General features: G+C 36.4%; 1 protein-coding gene across 1 annotated transcript in view; it reads left to right on the forward strand.

The window, feature by feature from the left end:
* The first annotated feature begins 280 nt into the window (after positions 1 to 280).
* B4GALT6 (UDP-Gal:betaGlcNAc beta 1,4- galactosyltransferase, polypeptide 6) overlaps positions 281 to 16,491 on the forward strand; it is a 28,143-nt gene continuing 11,932 nt past the window's right edge. Inside the window, exons 1-4 of the mRNA XM_010006898.1 lie at positions 281 to 302; positions 9,047 to 9,163; positions 9,506 to 9,619; positions 15,949 to 16,073. Coding sequence (XP_010005200.1) covers positions 281 to 302; positions 9,047 to 9,163; positions 9,506 to 9,619; positions 15,949 to 16,073 — 378 coding nt within the window. The remainder of the gene's footprint in view (positions 303 to 9,046; positions 9,164 to 9,505; positions 9,620 to 15,948; positions 16,074 to 16,491) is intronic.

The raw sequence follows: 16,491 nt of genomic DNA on the forward strand, positions 1-16,491 counted from the left end.
CCGCTCTTCTGCACAACTCTCCTCCCCGAAGTGCTTCTCTGCTCAGGTGTTATGTTGGTTCTTTCATATGTTAGTTGCTGAGGTGCATCTGTTGTCCCTCTAATGGCTCCTTGGCTGGTTTTGGAGCAGTGGGAGCTTCTCAGCTTCTTACTGGAGCCACTCCTGTGGCCCTTCCCTCGCTACCAAAAACCCCACCAAACCAGAACAATTTTTCTGCTTGATCACTGATTTCATGTGATCAGAAGTTCCTTGGCATTCTGATTTCTAGCTTGACCGCATCATGAACTTAGGCAGTTTCATGGGTAAGTTTTCTGCCTCATTCTGGGAGGTGAGAAGATTTTTCCACAGTGTTGGTCCATCACAGTCATTCCTAGCACCTATTGCTGAATAAATTATTGCAGTTCAGTCATTCATTACTGTTTTTCACTTTTACCAACAGATAAGTTTTGACTACATATTTATATTTCTTTCTGAACGAATTATTTTGTGTCTTTAATTGATAGTTTTCCTAAAGCCCTTAGGTATACTTAGTCAGGGAACTTGCCTGCATAAGATATTCATTTAATGATAATGCTTTTAGCCAGAAAAAGGGGAAAAAAATACAGGCACTTACGGTGCACAGCTAACTTTCCAAGGACAATATAATTATGAGACCTTATATGAAAGGAGTTTTCACTTAAGCCAGGCAGTTATTTTGAATGTATTATTGTTGTGTGTTGAGAAAGAGAAACTGTATGCCCTGAAAACATTTATTTGAACTATGGTGCTTTACTGACATGGCCAAAGTTTTAACCATTCCTACATAGATTCTTCTGAATAGAGTGCAAAGATTGGTTTCAGGACTTTCAGATACAAAAGATGCTTTTTTTTGCAAGATATCCCCAATGATCAGTTCACTTCCTTAAATTTGCAGTGGTCCTTCTTTACCTTCATTGGATTATGTTTGCATTCTTTTTAAAATTTAATTTATGATGGTACTTGGAATATTTGGTTAACATATACTACAGTTTTCTATTTTTCTTGGTAACTCAACTCATTAAAACAAAATTCTGGAAGAACTGGCAAGGCTTAGGCTTAAAATGGCGCTATAAAACCGTTTCATTGTTGATGTCCAAAGTGGGCCTGCCTTGAACAGTCTTCATTGGACAAATGTATTGATGAAATTTAATTACAGGTTTTAAAGTTGAGGTTGAAATTTTGTTAAAATAGTAGAAATTTAAGGAAAATATTTACTTTTCTGATCAAATCTGCCTTGAGTGGAAGCAAAAAACCAAAATTAATTTAAATATTGTACTGTTGGTAGTTACAGCAATAATATTTTAATTTCTGTAGGATACTGTTTCAGAATTAGCTATTGAATTATTTCTGACTTGTTATATAATAAACTAATAGCCTGAGATTGGAGAGTAGAATAATATTAAAAGTTAGAAATTGTATTGAAAGTAGTATTATTTATCATGCTTAAAAATATTTCTAGAGAAATAAATTTTTATGTGAATTCTTTTTTTTTTCTTCACCACCTATAAATGAACACTTGATCAATGAGATTTCCTCTTTTACTGGTTTGAACAAACATGAACTGACATTTGTTCAGTTCCTCAGACTTACAGTCAGAGGACTCATCCATTTGGCACGTCCTTTGTGGCAGTGAGTATAGAGATTGTCCAGAGTATTGAAAAAACACCACCACTAAAACCAATTTTGAAGTGTCTTTACAGCTCATACAGATTAATCCATCTGTACCATATGAATGATTCCTATTAGACTCCAGAAATAGTAGTAGTTTTTGGTATTTTCACTAGATTGAGGTCATCTGTATCTTTCTAATCTACTTTCCTTACAAAGAGGTATACATATACAGACTTAAATGCCATGTCATCATCCCTGTAAAACACGTTTGGATTTATTGTTAAATTACAAGTAGTGTAAAACTGGTATTAATTATTCAACAACAAATGAAGTAAAAATGTTTTGAAGCATACAATTTCTTTTCATTTTTCATGTGCTTTAAAAATAAATCTGATTAGCAACTAATATGTAAATATAAATAAAACTATGGAAGTTGAACACTTTCTATAGGATTTATCTATGGTTGCTGTAATTTTTGGTTTGTGAATAGGAACCAGTTTACAGCAGTCTTACCATGGGTGTCATCCTTCACTACAAAATTGTTTAATTACTCTATTTTACAGACTAAAGTCTCTTATCCTGTAGTTGTGGAAAATATTCCTAGCTCCTAGAATTGTGACTGAGCTCTACTCACATTTAGATTTATTTGTGGAATTCAGTGTTTAACAAATGTGTGTTAATTTGCAATGCATGAACTCTGCCAATAGTGTATTTATAACTCACAGATATAACCTTGAGATGAGAAGAGATCTGTGTGGGACTTGTTCTAGAAATGTCCCCAGGAGATTATTTTTACTAGTGGAGAACTTTCTTTTAAACCATTCAAATCCATGTCAGTTTTTATGCAATGTGTTTGGACATGCTTTTCAGAAGTCCTGTCAAAACAGATGTTGACTAGCAGATGAGGAACTTTAGGGGCAATTGTCATTTAGCAAGACCTATTTTCTGTAAAGCTCTGTTTATTGCATTTGAATTCTAGAGTGTCTCTGGATTCTCTGTTAAGTATCTATCTGAGCTTTTCAGAACCTTCCCCCACCGCCCCCCCCCTCCCGAAGATCAGTGTATATAATATTGCTACACTTGCTCTGATGATTTTTTTGTCTTGCTTTCCAAGTGTGGGGCATGTTAACTTTTTTTGCTAATTGCCTTGAAAGTGTTCTTGAGATAATATTTTTTTCTTGTGTGTTTTTATTTTCAGGTTTGGGGTGGGTTTTTTTATGATAAAAACTGCATTTTTAAATGAAATTTGCGATATACAAGTGTATTAATATTTTCTTTGGCATTTACGAAATTGTGGTTTCTAATCTAATTAATGCTTTTCTGACTATGTTGTTAAAATAATCACAGTCCAAACTTCCTGCTGTTCTTCAGAATGTTAGCCACTGATCCAGTTTTAACTTCAGTTCTGTTGTATACTTTACTACTTTGATTGCTTCTAAGTGCACGGCACATTGGTTAAGTTTTGCTTTGGTGTGTGTGTACAGGATGATAAATTACTAAGTTTCTATATAAAACCGAGTTTTGTGCTTTTTTACGTGAGGCTAACAAGTGGTAAACTTCTATTGTGAGAAATGTTTTAATTTTTGGGGTACTGCTTAGAAGGAACTTGCTTCCCTAATGGTGAGTGGTCTGTGAAAGAGTCTTTTTTTCTTTTAAAAAAGTGTATTTAGTCCTCTGGTAATAAATAGTAGGAAGCTACCTGATGTAGAACATTGAGCCATTTTAACAGGTATTCTTATGTTTTAAGAATTAATCCATTTCCCCCCTAAATAGTCTAATTTTCAGTCTAACACATAAAACTATTAATAACTAGTGAGCTCTAAAAACTGGAGAGAAAAAAAAAATCTGATATTTTTAACATATTCTGAAATGCAGGATGATCCCTTTAATGCCCTAATATGCTTTATTTGAATGAGTTTTAAATAGTGCCCTAAACCCAGGACTTTTGATGACTGATGTGTTGCTGTGTGTCTGTGATACAGATCTGGATCAATTGCCAGTGAAAATTTCTATCTGAATTAAGTATGAGCTCATGCTCACATTGCAGATTTTTTATGTGGAACATTGAGTATGATATTTATTCCAAGGTGTCCTATATAAGTGTATTGGTTTGTATCCTGCACTGCACTTCCCATTTGTTAAACTGTGTGACAGTCTGGGTTCTATATGTTCCTTGAACCAGAAGTGCTGTTTCTTACTATAGACCATATACAGCAAAAGAAGGAGAATATGAGGCTGTCATTCAGTACTGTGGCCTTTTCCATGTCCCCATCTCATTGAGCAATGGGTCCACATTTTTCCCAGACTTCTTTTGGTCACCTATGTAATTATAGAAACTCTCCTTGTTTTTGACATCCCTGGCCAGAATAATTTCCATTCATGCTTTAGCTTTCCTAACTACATCCCTGGATACCCGGAAATTGTTTCCGTTTTTCTCCTGCATTACCTGTCCTGACTTCCTTCTTCTGCATACTTCCTTTTTATGTTTTGTGTTTGTTCATCCATGCAGGCCTCCTGCCATTTTTGCCTGACTTCACATTCACTGCGATGGAGCTCTCTTAACCTTGAAGGAAGTGATCTTTGAATATTATCCAGCTTTCTTGTCCCCTTCTTCCTTCAAGAGCCTTATCCCATGGGACTCTTCAAAGCAGATCTTTGAAGAGGCCAGGGTCTGCTCTCTTGAAGTCTGGTGTTGCGTGCTCGCTTTTCCTTCTTTCTGCCCCTAGGTTCCTGACCACCACCTTTTTATGGTTACTGCAGCCAAGGCTGCATTTAATCTTCACATCCCTAGTGAGCCCCTCCTTCTTGATGAATATGAGGTTCAGCAGACCATGTCCCTTCATTGGTTCCTCTATCACTTGTGTCAGGAAGCTACTGTCAATGTGCTTCAGAAACCTCCTAGAATGCTTTTATCTGGCTGGGTTGTTCCTTCAGCAGATATTAGTGTGGTTGAAGCCTCCCATGAGGACCGGGGCCTGTGAATGTGGGGCTGGTTTTTGATCTGTCTGGGGCATGATCAACTTGTTTTTCCTGGCCAGGTGGACTATATTAGATGCCCACTATAATGTCACCTTTAATCCTAATTTATAAGCTCCCAGCTGCCTCCTTTTCCATCCCCAGGCAGAGCCCCTTGCACTCCAGTTGCTACCTCATGACAAGAGTAACTATCTCTCCTTGTCTTCCCTTCCTGCCCTCCCTTTTATCCCTCCACTGCAACATTCCAGTCATGGGAGCCATCCTACAATGTGTTGTGTAAAAGGGTATGCATCTGCAGCGAGGCTGAGGAAGGCCCTCCTGTTGAGTCACAAAATACAGAAAGGACCCCCTTGCTTTTTAAACTCCTTCTCAGAGAGCAGTCTCTGTGCCGCTGGATCCAATCCTAGTCCTAGACTTGGACAATGGTCTGTGTCAAAAGGATTAGGTGTGTGCAGCCACCTCTTATAATCAACGTTGCCTGTCTCAGAGGTTTGCAAAGGACTTGCTTGTGTGCTGATGGGTTCCTAGCAGGCTAATGGTGCTGTTAATTAACGGTGGGGGAGGAAGTAAAAACAACACTTGCTCAGATGGAACCTCCTTCTCAGCTATGTTGTCACAGCCCTGGCTATCATTCTTTGCCTCCGGTTATTGTTGGCACAGCCATCTGGCTACAGGACCTTTGCCCTATCCCAGCGATGACATGAATTACAGTGATTGTAAATACTTTGAAACTGCCAAGTTACAGAACATCTTCCAGCATCTGCACTGGAGAACCCATGGTTCATCTTTTGGCCCAGCTCATTGCCAGAAAGAGATAAGTGTACTAAATTAGCCTGCTTTCCTATCCCAAAGCTGACACAAGATAAGCACGCCAATTTGAGACAACTCTGGCCACCTTTCCTATACTGTGTGTCTGTCATCATAACCCTGGAACTGCACACATCCCTGAAGTCATCATGTTTATACCCCACAGTGCATGCATTAGTAAACAGGCACTTGCAGGGCACTGACTTTCATTAAGGGTCATATTCATGGCAGCATAGGTAAGGTTTGTGGAAAGCCATGCCAAGCTTAGGAAAGACTACCAATATTGAAGTACCAATGACAGCTTAACAGGGGATAGTCATCAGACTTCAGCCCTCTGGGGATTCAGCTGTCAGTCTTGTTCCCTCACCACACTAGCAGAAAAAACTTATTTCTCTGTTACACTTCTGCCAATTCTGGATTATATCAGTTGCTTTGTTGACACTTCTGGTTGATGTGACATGTGATCTGTGCTCTTTTTCTGGTTGATGTGACATGTGAACTGTGCTCTTTTTCACAGGTCTTTACTGACAAAGTTGTGCCAGTAGATGAGATTTATTTTTAGGACTGAGTCAGTATCTTCAGTTTTTTATGCTTTTAGGTCCTGAAGTAATTAATTGGCTATTCAAGCATCTGCTACTGCCTAAGCAGCTGTTGAATGACAGTGGTCAGGTCTGTACAACTTGTAACTGTGATTGTACTGGAGACCCAGGTAGCTGGGATAAAAAGTGCACAGAAAGAAAGATGTTCCATTGTGTTTATGTGTCTGGGTAGAGCTGGATAGTGAGTTAACAAGCAGATCAGACAGAAAGAGGACATGTTGGATTGAGGTAGACTCCAAGAATAGCTTGATGAAAATATATCAAGGATAGATCTTCCTGTTGGTAAAAGCAGCTCTTGGAACACCTGCACCAAGGTAGCAGCAGACTGCCTGGTTGTTGTTTTTTTTGTTTGTTTGTTTGTTTTTTTAATTCTGACTTTTAATGATGTTTGCTTAAGAGAGAAATGGCTTTTCTAGTTTTCTCCCTCACAAGGGCCTGGTCTTAATTTTTCTCATCTTTGTCAAAAGAAGGAAGTTGCCCTTCAACAAAGGGGAGATGCAAACGGTTTTGCAGGAAATCAGTTTTATCGAGATTTATGTCTGCATTATCTGGGCAACAGTAAACTTTCTCATGGGAATTGAGAACAGTTGTGGCCCTCCTGAGTTTCTTGTGGACTTGTTTGAACGTCTTGATTTGAGTTCTGTACTGTACCAAGTTCCCAAGACTGCACTGGTTACTTATTTGAGTAGATTTTCCGAATATTTCTTGCAGTATCAGGAGCAATGCTTGCTGGCTGCACAGTATCCGTAATTTCTGTCACTGTTGTGTGTAGTGGCATCTGTCTAACAGCTGAATTGTTTGCAATGTGTGATTTGGTGGCAGCCAAAAAACCCCTCCCAAGGCGGGGTGAACAGAAGAAAAAGCACTGATCTTGCTCATTGAGAAAAGTGGTGCCATTCTTAGGAAGTCTGAAGATAAGGGCTTGTAGTGTTGGTTGATGAAAAAGGAACAAGAAGCAGCTAATTAAATTATTATGGGTTATCAGGAAGAGGTCTTTGGAGACACATGTTTTTGTATTTATGACCGAAACAGTGTTGATAGATACAGTGTTTTAGCTTTTGCTGAACAGTGCTTGCACAGCTTCAAGGCCTTTGTTTTCTACTATGTCCCCCACAGTGAGTAGGCTGGGGCTCTGCAAGAGGTTGGGAGTGAATGTAGCTGGCATATCTGACATCTAGACCAAAGAGGTATTCCATACCACGGAATAAGGTTATACTTGTTCACAGAAATGTTCTTATTGTAAAAGACCTCTAAAATCGAGTCCAGCCATAACCTAATTCTACCAACTGTTATCCTAACTTTGCCAAGTCCAGTGCTTAAACCATTCCTAAGCACCACATGTATAACTCTTTTAAACACCTTCAGGGATGGTGACTCAGCCACCTCCCTGGGCAGGTCTATTCCAGTATTTAATTATCCTTTCAGTGAGTAATTTTTTTTCTAATACCTAATCTAAACCTCCCCTGGAGCAACTTGAGGCCATTCCCCTCATTACAACCTCCTTTCAGGTAGCTGTAGAGGGCGATAAGGTCTCCCCTCAGCCTCTTTTTCTCCAGGCTAAACAATCTGGGTTCCTTCAGGTGCTCTTCATAAGACTTGTTCTCCAGACCCTTCACCAACTTTGTTGCCCTTCTCTGGACATGCTTCAGCACCTCCATGACCTCCTTGTAGCGAAGGCCCAAAACTGAACACAGCCCTCGAGGTGCAGCCTCGTCAGTGCCAAGTACAGGGGGACAACCACCTCCCTAGTCCTGCCTGGGATACTAGGATGCAACCCAGGATGCTGTTGGCCTTTTGGGCCACCTGGTTACACAACTGGCTCATATTCAGCCAGCTGTCAATCAATACCATGAGGTTCTTTTTCACTGGACAGCCTTCCAGCCATTTTTCCCCAAGCTTGTAGCATTGCCTGGGGTTGTGACCCAGGTGTAGGATCCAATACCTGGCGTGGGCCCATTGATCCACCCTGTCCAGGTCTCACTGCAGAGCCATCCTACTCTCAGGCAGATCAGCAGTCCCTCCCAACTTGGTGTCATCTGCAGTCTTACTGAGGGTGCACTCAATCCCTCATCCAGATAATTGATGAAGATATTAAAGAGAATTGGCCCAACACTGAACCCTGAGGAACACCACTTGTGACCGGCCACCAGCTGGATTTAATTCAGTTCACCCCAACTCTTTGGGCTTGGCCATCCAGCCAGTTTTTTTACCCAGAGAAGAGTACACTGGTCTAAACCATGTTTAGTTAGTCTCTCCAGGAGAATGTTGTGGGAAATAGTGTCAAATGCTTCACAGGAGTCCATATAAACAATATCCACAGCTTTTCCCTCATCTACTAAAAGGATCACCTTGCCATAGAAGGAGATTAGGGTTGGCAAGCAGGACCTGCCTTTCATAAACCCACGCTGGCTGGGCCTGATCAGCTAGTTGTCCTGCATGTGCTGCATAATCACACTCATGATGATCTGGTCCATAACCTTCTTTGATACCAAGGTCAGACTGACAGGCCTGTAGTTACCTGCATCTAGTTCTGTAGCGAAACAGCTGTTGGTGGTGAATGAGTAGAAGTGTATTTTGACTGAAAGTTGTGTTAATTAATGAGTAAAAAATGGACTCTTCTATGGGACTAAAGCATTTTCTGGACATTTTTTGTCCTATATTTCTATGTTGTATATGTAGGTGCATATATGATTGATGTATCTACATGTGAAAACCTTTTTAGTGGTAAATCAAATTGTTTCTTGGCACTGTTGGTAGCTTTTTGTAAGTTAAAGAGAAATGAAAGTGTCTTATGCAGTGTGTGTTGACGTTTTGTCACTTTGACTTTTTATAAAGACCTTTTTGTTTTGAATCCATTTTATTCTTTTCTTAGTGTTAGGTTTCACTCTTTGTGGAACTTCATCTTGAAGAATTACTCTTTGCTAGCCATGGATTCAGGCATAGTAACAAATATTTAACCCATTATAAATGGATGATGGAATAATTTGGAAATACCTTGTTTTAATTTAAATTAAAAATTGCTTTTGTTTTACCAGCAAACACGTATCTCTTTATGATGCAAGCTCGTGGTATAATGTTGAGAGAAAATGTAAAAACAATAGGACATATGATCAGATTGTACACTAACAAAAACACTACACTGAATGGCACAGGTAAGAATATTTCTTATTTAATTTATTTTGAAAAAGGGCTTTGTGGGGGGAAAAAGTGTCAAATCTTAATGATGTATCTTCATTATGAAAACCTAGACCGAAGTCCTACCTTTTTGTAACTAGTGTGAAGGCTAAAACGTTACTGTTTATCAGTTCACTGTAGTAGGAAATATTTGTCATGGCTATAACAAAGATAATTTAATTATTGTTCCTTTAATGCAGTAAAATATTTGGAATGCTAGGAATTTGTTACTTACAAAGTTAATCCTTTTACCTGCATGATGATATGTTACAAATTCAGTGCATAACAAGTTTTTACAAAAATCAATTCCTCTTTTTAAGATTTTCCTGAAGGAAACAATTGTAGTGACTCTGTTGCTCAAACAACAATGTATCTTCCAGAAAACTTCACTTACTCTCCTTACCAGGCTTGTCCAGAGAAGCTGCCTTACATGAGTAAGTTCTAAACTGACCTTAATGTTTATCTAGTAAATTGGATTGTATTTAAAACAAAATACAATTTTATTGTAAAATATAATTGTAAGGAGTCCAAATGTGGAGCATAAAATAATTAATAAAACACAGCTGAGAACTGACAGTAGTGCTTAGCAGAATTATGCCTATAACTATTTTCTTACTAAACCTTTTGGCCTCTTTACAAATCAAGTAATGTGTTTTAAATTGTATTTACAAATAATTTTATTTTCTACAAATTCAATACTGAATGTTTTTGTTAACATATGCTTTTAGAAAAAGTACCTGTTCAGCGTTGCATATTTTGAGTGTATAGTTAAAAATTTCCTTTCTGGTACTGGTATTCCTAATACAGAGACTTGTAAGTCAGAAGCTAGTTCTCAAATCTTCATCAGCTAATCACATTTATCTCAATATAGAGGAAACTGAACAAGATGCTGTAGTGAAGTGAGAATTAATGCAGGTAAGAAAGGGCAAATATCCTGTCTTAATGAGGGGTTAGTACTTACATAACAAGTGAACAGTTGTGATCCTCAGTATCACAGGCTTTCAAACCCAGCTATTTAAGATCCCAAGCTATTAAATAGAACTTGATTAGGTAACCCTAACTTTATTTGTCTTTAAGCCTAGACTCTCAACCTATTTTGTTTGAAAGTATTTAGTTGCAGAGGACTGTCATGCAGAAACAAACTGAGTTGAGTACCTCAGCACCACTACTCTTTGGTTTGCTGGGATTTTATAAAATCTGTAATACCACAACCATCTTAAGTAGCAGTATGCCAGTATATGTAGAGGGTCTTATAAGCAAGTATTGCACAATTAAAGCAGTTATGCAGACTGAGATTGGAGGCATTATTTTATGTAATTAAGTGTCATGGAATCATAGGGGTTGTGAAGAACTTAAGATCATCAATCTGACTCCCATGCTGCAGCAGGAGCACCTGAAACAAATCACACAGGAATAGGTCCAGACGGGTCTTGAAAGTCTCCAGAGAGGAAGACTCCACAACCTCTCTGGGCAGCCTGTTGCAGTGCTCCATCAACCTCACAGTAAATAAGTTTTTCCTCATGTTGAGGTGGAACTTCCTGTTTTGCTGCTTGGTACCATTTTCCCTTGTCCTGTCTCAGAGCACCACTGAAAAGAGACTGACCCATTCCTGACATCCACCTTTCAGATATGTATAGACATAGTCCTTTACCTGATTTAATAATGTGGCTGAAAGGCTGTTGCCATGACTTGATCTTCTTTATGTAGACAAAGAATAGCTTTTTTAGGGAATATATTCTTAACATTTCTTAAGAACTGTACATTTTCATGGGAATTTCCCTTTTCTGCAAACTTGCCATTTTTCAGGTACAGACAAAATTCAGGGCATTGCTTACTATCCTCTGCCTTGTAGACAAAGCAATCCTTAAAAATCAAAAAGTGTTAGGTAGTTCAGTTTTGAATATAAAAAGAAAGAGGGAAATCACTTCTGGTGGTTACTGCTTTACCTTGACCTTCACCACTGATTGTTTGTTTGTTATTAGAGACAGTTCTTATATTTAAAAAAATTGCAGTCCCTTGGCTAAACCAGAATTCCTTCTTAGAAACCACTATTGAGTTTTCAGATTTTTTCTCCATGTTAGGAGTTGTTAGATTATCAGATTTGCTATAGGAAGCGAGGGATGATTAAGAATAAATATTTTTTGTGCTCTGCATTTGGAAGAAATCATAACTTGAGTCAGTAATTCATGGAATTACTTCAATTCTAGTAAATGTTTTGCAGACAGACATTTTTTTAGTGAGGAATTAATAGTAGCATTAGTATAGGTCTCAAAAGTAATTAGTTAAAGGAAAATGTCTCATTTGTTGTCAGAACGTACCAACTTAGAGAAGAATTAATAATTCTCTGTAAATATGTTGCTAGAAGTGACTGTTCATTAGTATCTGACAGTATCTATTATGCTAACTTTTTTTTTACTTGCTATATTTAAAATCAAACAATTGAACTACTGATTTGTAGGAGAAAATTTGAAGTTCGTGACATCTTCACACCTTCCAGAATTCTAACCTCATGCCTATTAGGCTAATACCTAACTTAAGCTGTGGGTTGTTGTTCTGCATGAGCAAATATAAGTATTTAATACTTATAGATCCAAACAGCGCTGCTGACAGCCGTAATGAATTACTTGTCATTTTTTCTTTAAAAAAAAGTAGTAGATCTTTTTAGGCTAATCATCTCAACAAAGAAGTTTACCCAGTGAAGAATACAGAAACAATGTTCATTATCTGTGTTTCTTTTCAAGGACTCAGAATTCTAAACTTTCTGTCTTACATTGTGAAGATACAGACATATAGCCAGAAGTATAAATCAGTTACTTATGATTTTAAACCATGTAGAAAACTGTCTTAAGCCAGTAGCAATTAGCCATGGTGTTATAGCCTTATTTCAATCTGTTTCCCTCCAGAAATAGGGTTTGACTTTAAGAATCATGTGGTCATTCTCTTCTGTAATATTGCAGATGTAAACAAATAAACAAAATTATTCCAATAGTACATATTTTAGCTACATTTGGAAACAAAAAATACAAATTTGAAAAATGTCAACTCCGGATAACCAGAGAAACAAGAATTATTATTATGCTGATTGAAAAATGCATATATCATTGATGCAGATTTGTTTACACTGACAGTTATTTAGAGTTGCAAAACTAGGGATGCATTCTACTCTGCCATCCTTGTTATCTGCCCCACTGGCTATATGTAATTCTACCAGAATGAGTCTATAGATCCCCTTATTGCTATTCTCTTTTCCATCTTTTTTGTTAGTAACAGCTTTGTGCTTGTCCTGTCCTCCTGAATTTAATAGAGAAATAATAATTTTAATAGACAATAATTCACTGCATAAGTTACAGTTCAGCAAAGAGACATCTTACCTTTTGGTTTTCATGTATCTTTTTGATTCCCATCTGTGTATTTAATTATAATCTAAATAAAACTTATCTGATTATTCTTTAATTCAATGAAATGTTGTAGGTGGTCCTCAGCCAGGGAAGAAGCTTCTTGAATTGCATTTAATTTGACTTCTTAGTAGTCTAAGTTTGTTCTAGAAGTCAAATACTCTTCTTTATATCAACTTGCCAAATTTGTGTCATGGAAGTGTTACGTTAAAATGTTTTGTGCAAAGTGCATATGCTCTTAAAATAGGACAAACTAGTGCCTTTTGTGTGTGACTCAGTCTTTTAGGTTACAAACCACTGGTTGAGCACTGCTGTGCAAATTCATAAACAAGACATCTGCTTTAACATAGAAGCAGTACAAAAAAGTAATTGGCATAATTTTAATACTGACTTGAGAGGTAGATGAAGAGCAGATCAGTTTTGCAGTTTTATGAAAGAAAACCCTTATGTTAAATTTTTTTAAGCAGTCTGCTCAAGTCACTTCATGGTTTGTCTAAGAACTGGCACTTAATGAGCCATCAGAAATATCCAGATCTTCTGGTTACATCACACAGTACACTGGGGTTGAATATGCTTACACTATTTATAATAGTTATGAGAAAAGTCTATTTTATATTTTTTAAAAAAAGTTATCAGTGGAGGAAGTTCTACTGTCTCCAGAAGTAGTATCTTCTCGTATTCCAGCTACTGAACAGTTAAGTTTTTCCCAAGACTCAGTTGATACTCAAAACTGTATTTGCTTTTTTCTTCCCTCCTACAAGTTTATCAGATTTCTCCTTGCATTTCTTGCTGCTTGGAAAAAAGTTGGTTACCAAGTTATTGTGTCCTGGAAAAGATGTTTTTGTCAGTCTCTTCCTTTGTAGATGAACCAATACATTCAGTTTTTCTACACTATATAGTTTCTTAAGCTCATCTCATTCTTGATTTTTGTACAAAGTATACAATACTTTCTCTAATTCTGTATTTTTTGAAGCTTCATAACCAGCTAAAACCCTGGTTATAAAACAAACTAGTAAATATCTTCTCTGTCTTTCATACAACAGCAGTTAATGTATTCCAGAATGAGATTTGCCATTTTTGTACAATTGCATTAGAGTGTATTGTCTCAAATGAGTAGGTAATCCATTATAAACCTTCAAAACACCATTCTACATACCGCAGCATAACCAGTTCTTTCCTGTTTTGTATGTGTGTGCTTCATTTCTCCTTCAGTAACAATTCACACTTTTTAAAATTGGTTTCACTCTATTGATTTCAATATGTCTGATTTGCTTAAATTACTTTTTCTGTTCAAAATACTTTCTGCTTCCTCAGCTTTCTTTGTGGGTTGCATAAATATATTTGATTGCAGAATGCTAGACAGTAATGGAAGCAGTGAATGCTAAGCCCAGATATTTACTGAGATGCCTTTTCTTGCTCCCCACCAGTGACAGGGAAATACTTCTGATTTCTGTTTGCCCATCTCCTGTGTATTTTTGATGGTATCAATATTTCAGGGTTTATTATAGCTATTTTTTAAATGGTGTGGAGGGAATTTCATCATGTCCCATAAAGTTAGAAGCACCTTATATAAGTACTGCTTTACCATTCCTCCTTTTTATTTATTTATTATTTTTTTTTAATTTGAACTGTAAGCATCTGATCACGTACAAACTTTTCTCAGGAGTAAAGCACCTGATTACTTTGCATTATGTGATGTTTGCTTCCTTTTTTGATGTAGCAACTGACCTTATTTATCTTGTTCCATTAGATTCTATAAATAAACAGAAAAGTTCTTGTTGCTTCTCTGTCTCTTCGTAGTTTAAATTGATTTAGTGATTTATCTATTAATTTACTTAATTTGTACATGTTTATATATACTGATCCTTTCTTGATTGCCATTGTTTCTACTTTCTTTAAAATTTCTTTTTCAGGCTACTGAAGAGTTTCAGATACAACCATAATGATAATCTAAGCCTGTTAATAAATAAAAGCTTAAAATTAAATAAAATTATTAAATAAAAGCTTTAAATAAAAGCTCTATAGGATTAGCTTGTTCTGGTGCATAGTTCTACAGCCTTTTTTCAGCAGCGGTCAGGTTTCCTTTTTCTTCTAAAATAAGTAAATAAATGTGTGTTGGTTTAAATCTACTCTTGAAAGATCTTCTCCTTACTTTGCTGTTCCTGGTCCTTTTCTTCCTATAGTTATCTTTATTTTATTTTTTAAAGTTTCCTTATACATCTTCAAGTACTTCTACATTTAATCATTTCCAAAATCAAAATACTTCGTGTTATCTTCTGCTTTCTTCTGAAAACAATAGTTATTCCTAGTATGCTCCAAAATTTCAATCTTTCCAAATGATTTAGAGAGCTAGTCAATTCAGTGTTACAACATAAAGCAATCTTTTGGACACTAATAGGATCTTTTGGCTACGAGCACAGGGCATAAAATGTTACTTCTTTCATTGACTTAAAATTCCAACTCTCACCAAGAGCTAAATTTTTAGACAAAAATAAGTAAAATATGTTATGGTGTTTCTCAGATAATTATTGCAGTATTTTTAGTTGATGATCTAGTGTAGTAATTGCTTGAATTTCTAGTTAATGAGCATTACATTACTCTTCTCCCCAGATTTTCTTGACTCTTGTTTCTGCTTCTTGAGGGTATTTATTGTGAATCATTATTTCCAATTTTGAAATGTATACACATAACATAAGCTAACGACTGACAACTTTTAGCTATCAACTTAGTGTAAATATGTTCCCACAATAAATACTAACCTGATTTTTTTTCTACCTTACTGTTGCCATTATTCAGTGTCTTAGTGAATTTCACTCTCACCAATAGCCATTAGCAAATGCTGTTGGGCTAATTAGTTCTATCTGCAGGTAATTCTCAAATTCAGGTACTTGCTGGATGCATTCCAGGGGTGAATTAGTGGATGAAAGCTGTATCTGGAATTTAAACTGAGGAAGCCTATTGAGTGTAGTGATGATGCATTTTCTTTTTTTTTTTGTGGAAGTGCATGTGAGAAGGTATTGAGAATGTGATCATCAGTTCAGTAGTGCAGGTTATGTGGAATTGTTAAGAATGGTACTTGAAAGGTGACTGATTTTCTGGGATAGATATGGAATCAAATTATTTTGCTTGTTCTGTGTCTGCTGAAGTAAGTATTTTGTTATAGAATTTAAAGAAGGAATGTTTATATTGGGAAATACTGAAATTAATTCTGTAAAAACTTAATATTAAAGGGATAATATACTATTTCTTTTTTATCTGTAGGTAGTGTAACTACGATTTTCTGATGCTGTTTGTTGTATACCTTATAGTGTTAGATCTGTTGTCATAACTAAAATTAACAAATACATAATTTTTTTCCCTCTATTTAGGAGGCCTTATTGATGTCAATGTGAGTGAAATTAGTTTTGATGAAATTCAGCAATTGTTTTCAAAAGATTTAGACATTAAGCCAGGAGGACACTGGAAACCAAAAGACTGTAAGCCACGATGGAAGGTGAGATGTTGCTTTTCTCTTTTTTTTCCTGTTGGTGTGTAAGAACAGTTCACTGTTGCAAGCACTCAGTCTTTCACTGCTATGTATTTTATATAATATATAGTATGTTATATGTATTAGGCTTTCTGTGTTCAAGAAGAGGCTAAAGCTTGAAGAAAAACTTGAAATGGATTGTAAAGAACTTGTAAAGGTTTATTAACTGTTGTTACAAAACATTTTATATGGATGCAAACTTGTCCTAATATATGTTGCTTATAATTTATATATGCTTATAATATACATTTATGTATATATAATTAATATATGCTTACAATTAGAAGCAAGTGAACATAAAAGGAAAATCTTACTTATAGTTTGCCCAGATTTTTTTTTTTTAAATCATTTGAGTAAAATTCTAATATGCTTTTATAGCAGGAAT

Source organism: Chaetura pelagica, unplaced genomic scaffold (genome assembly GCF_000747805.2).
Source record: "Chaetura pelagica isolate M959 unplaced genomic scaffold, ChaPel_1.0 scaffold109, whole genome shotgun sequence".
Lineage (NCBI taxonomy): Eukaryota > Metazoa > Chordata > Aves > Apodiformes > Apodidae > Chaetura > Chaetura pelagica.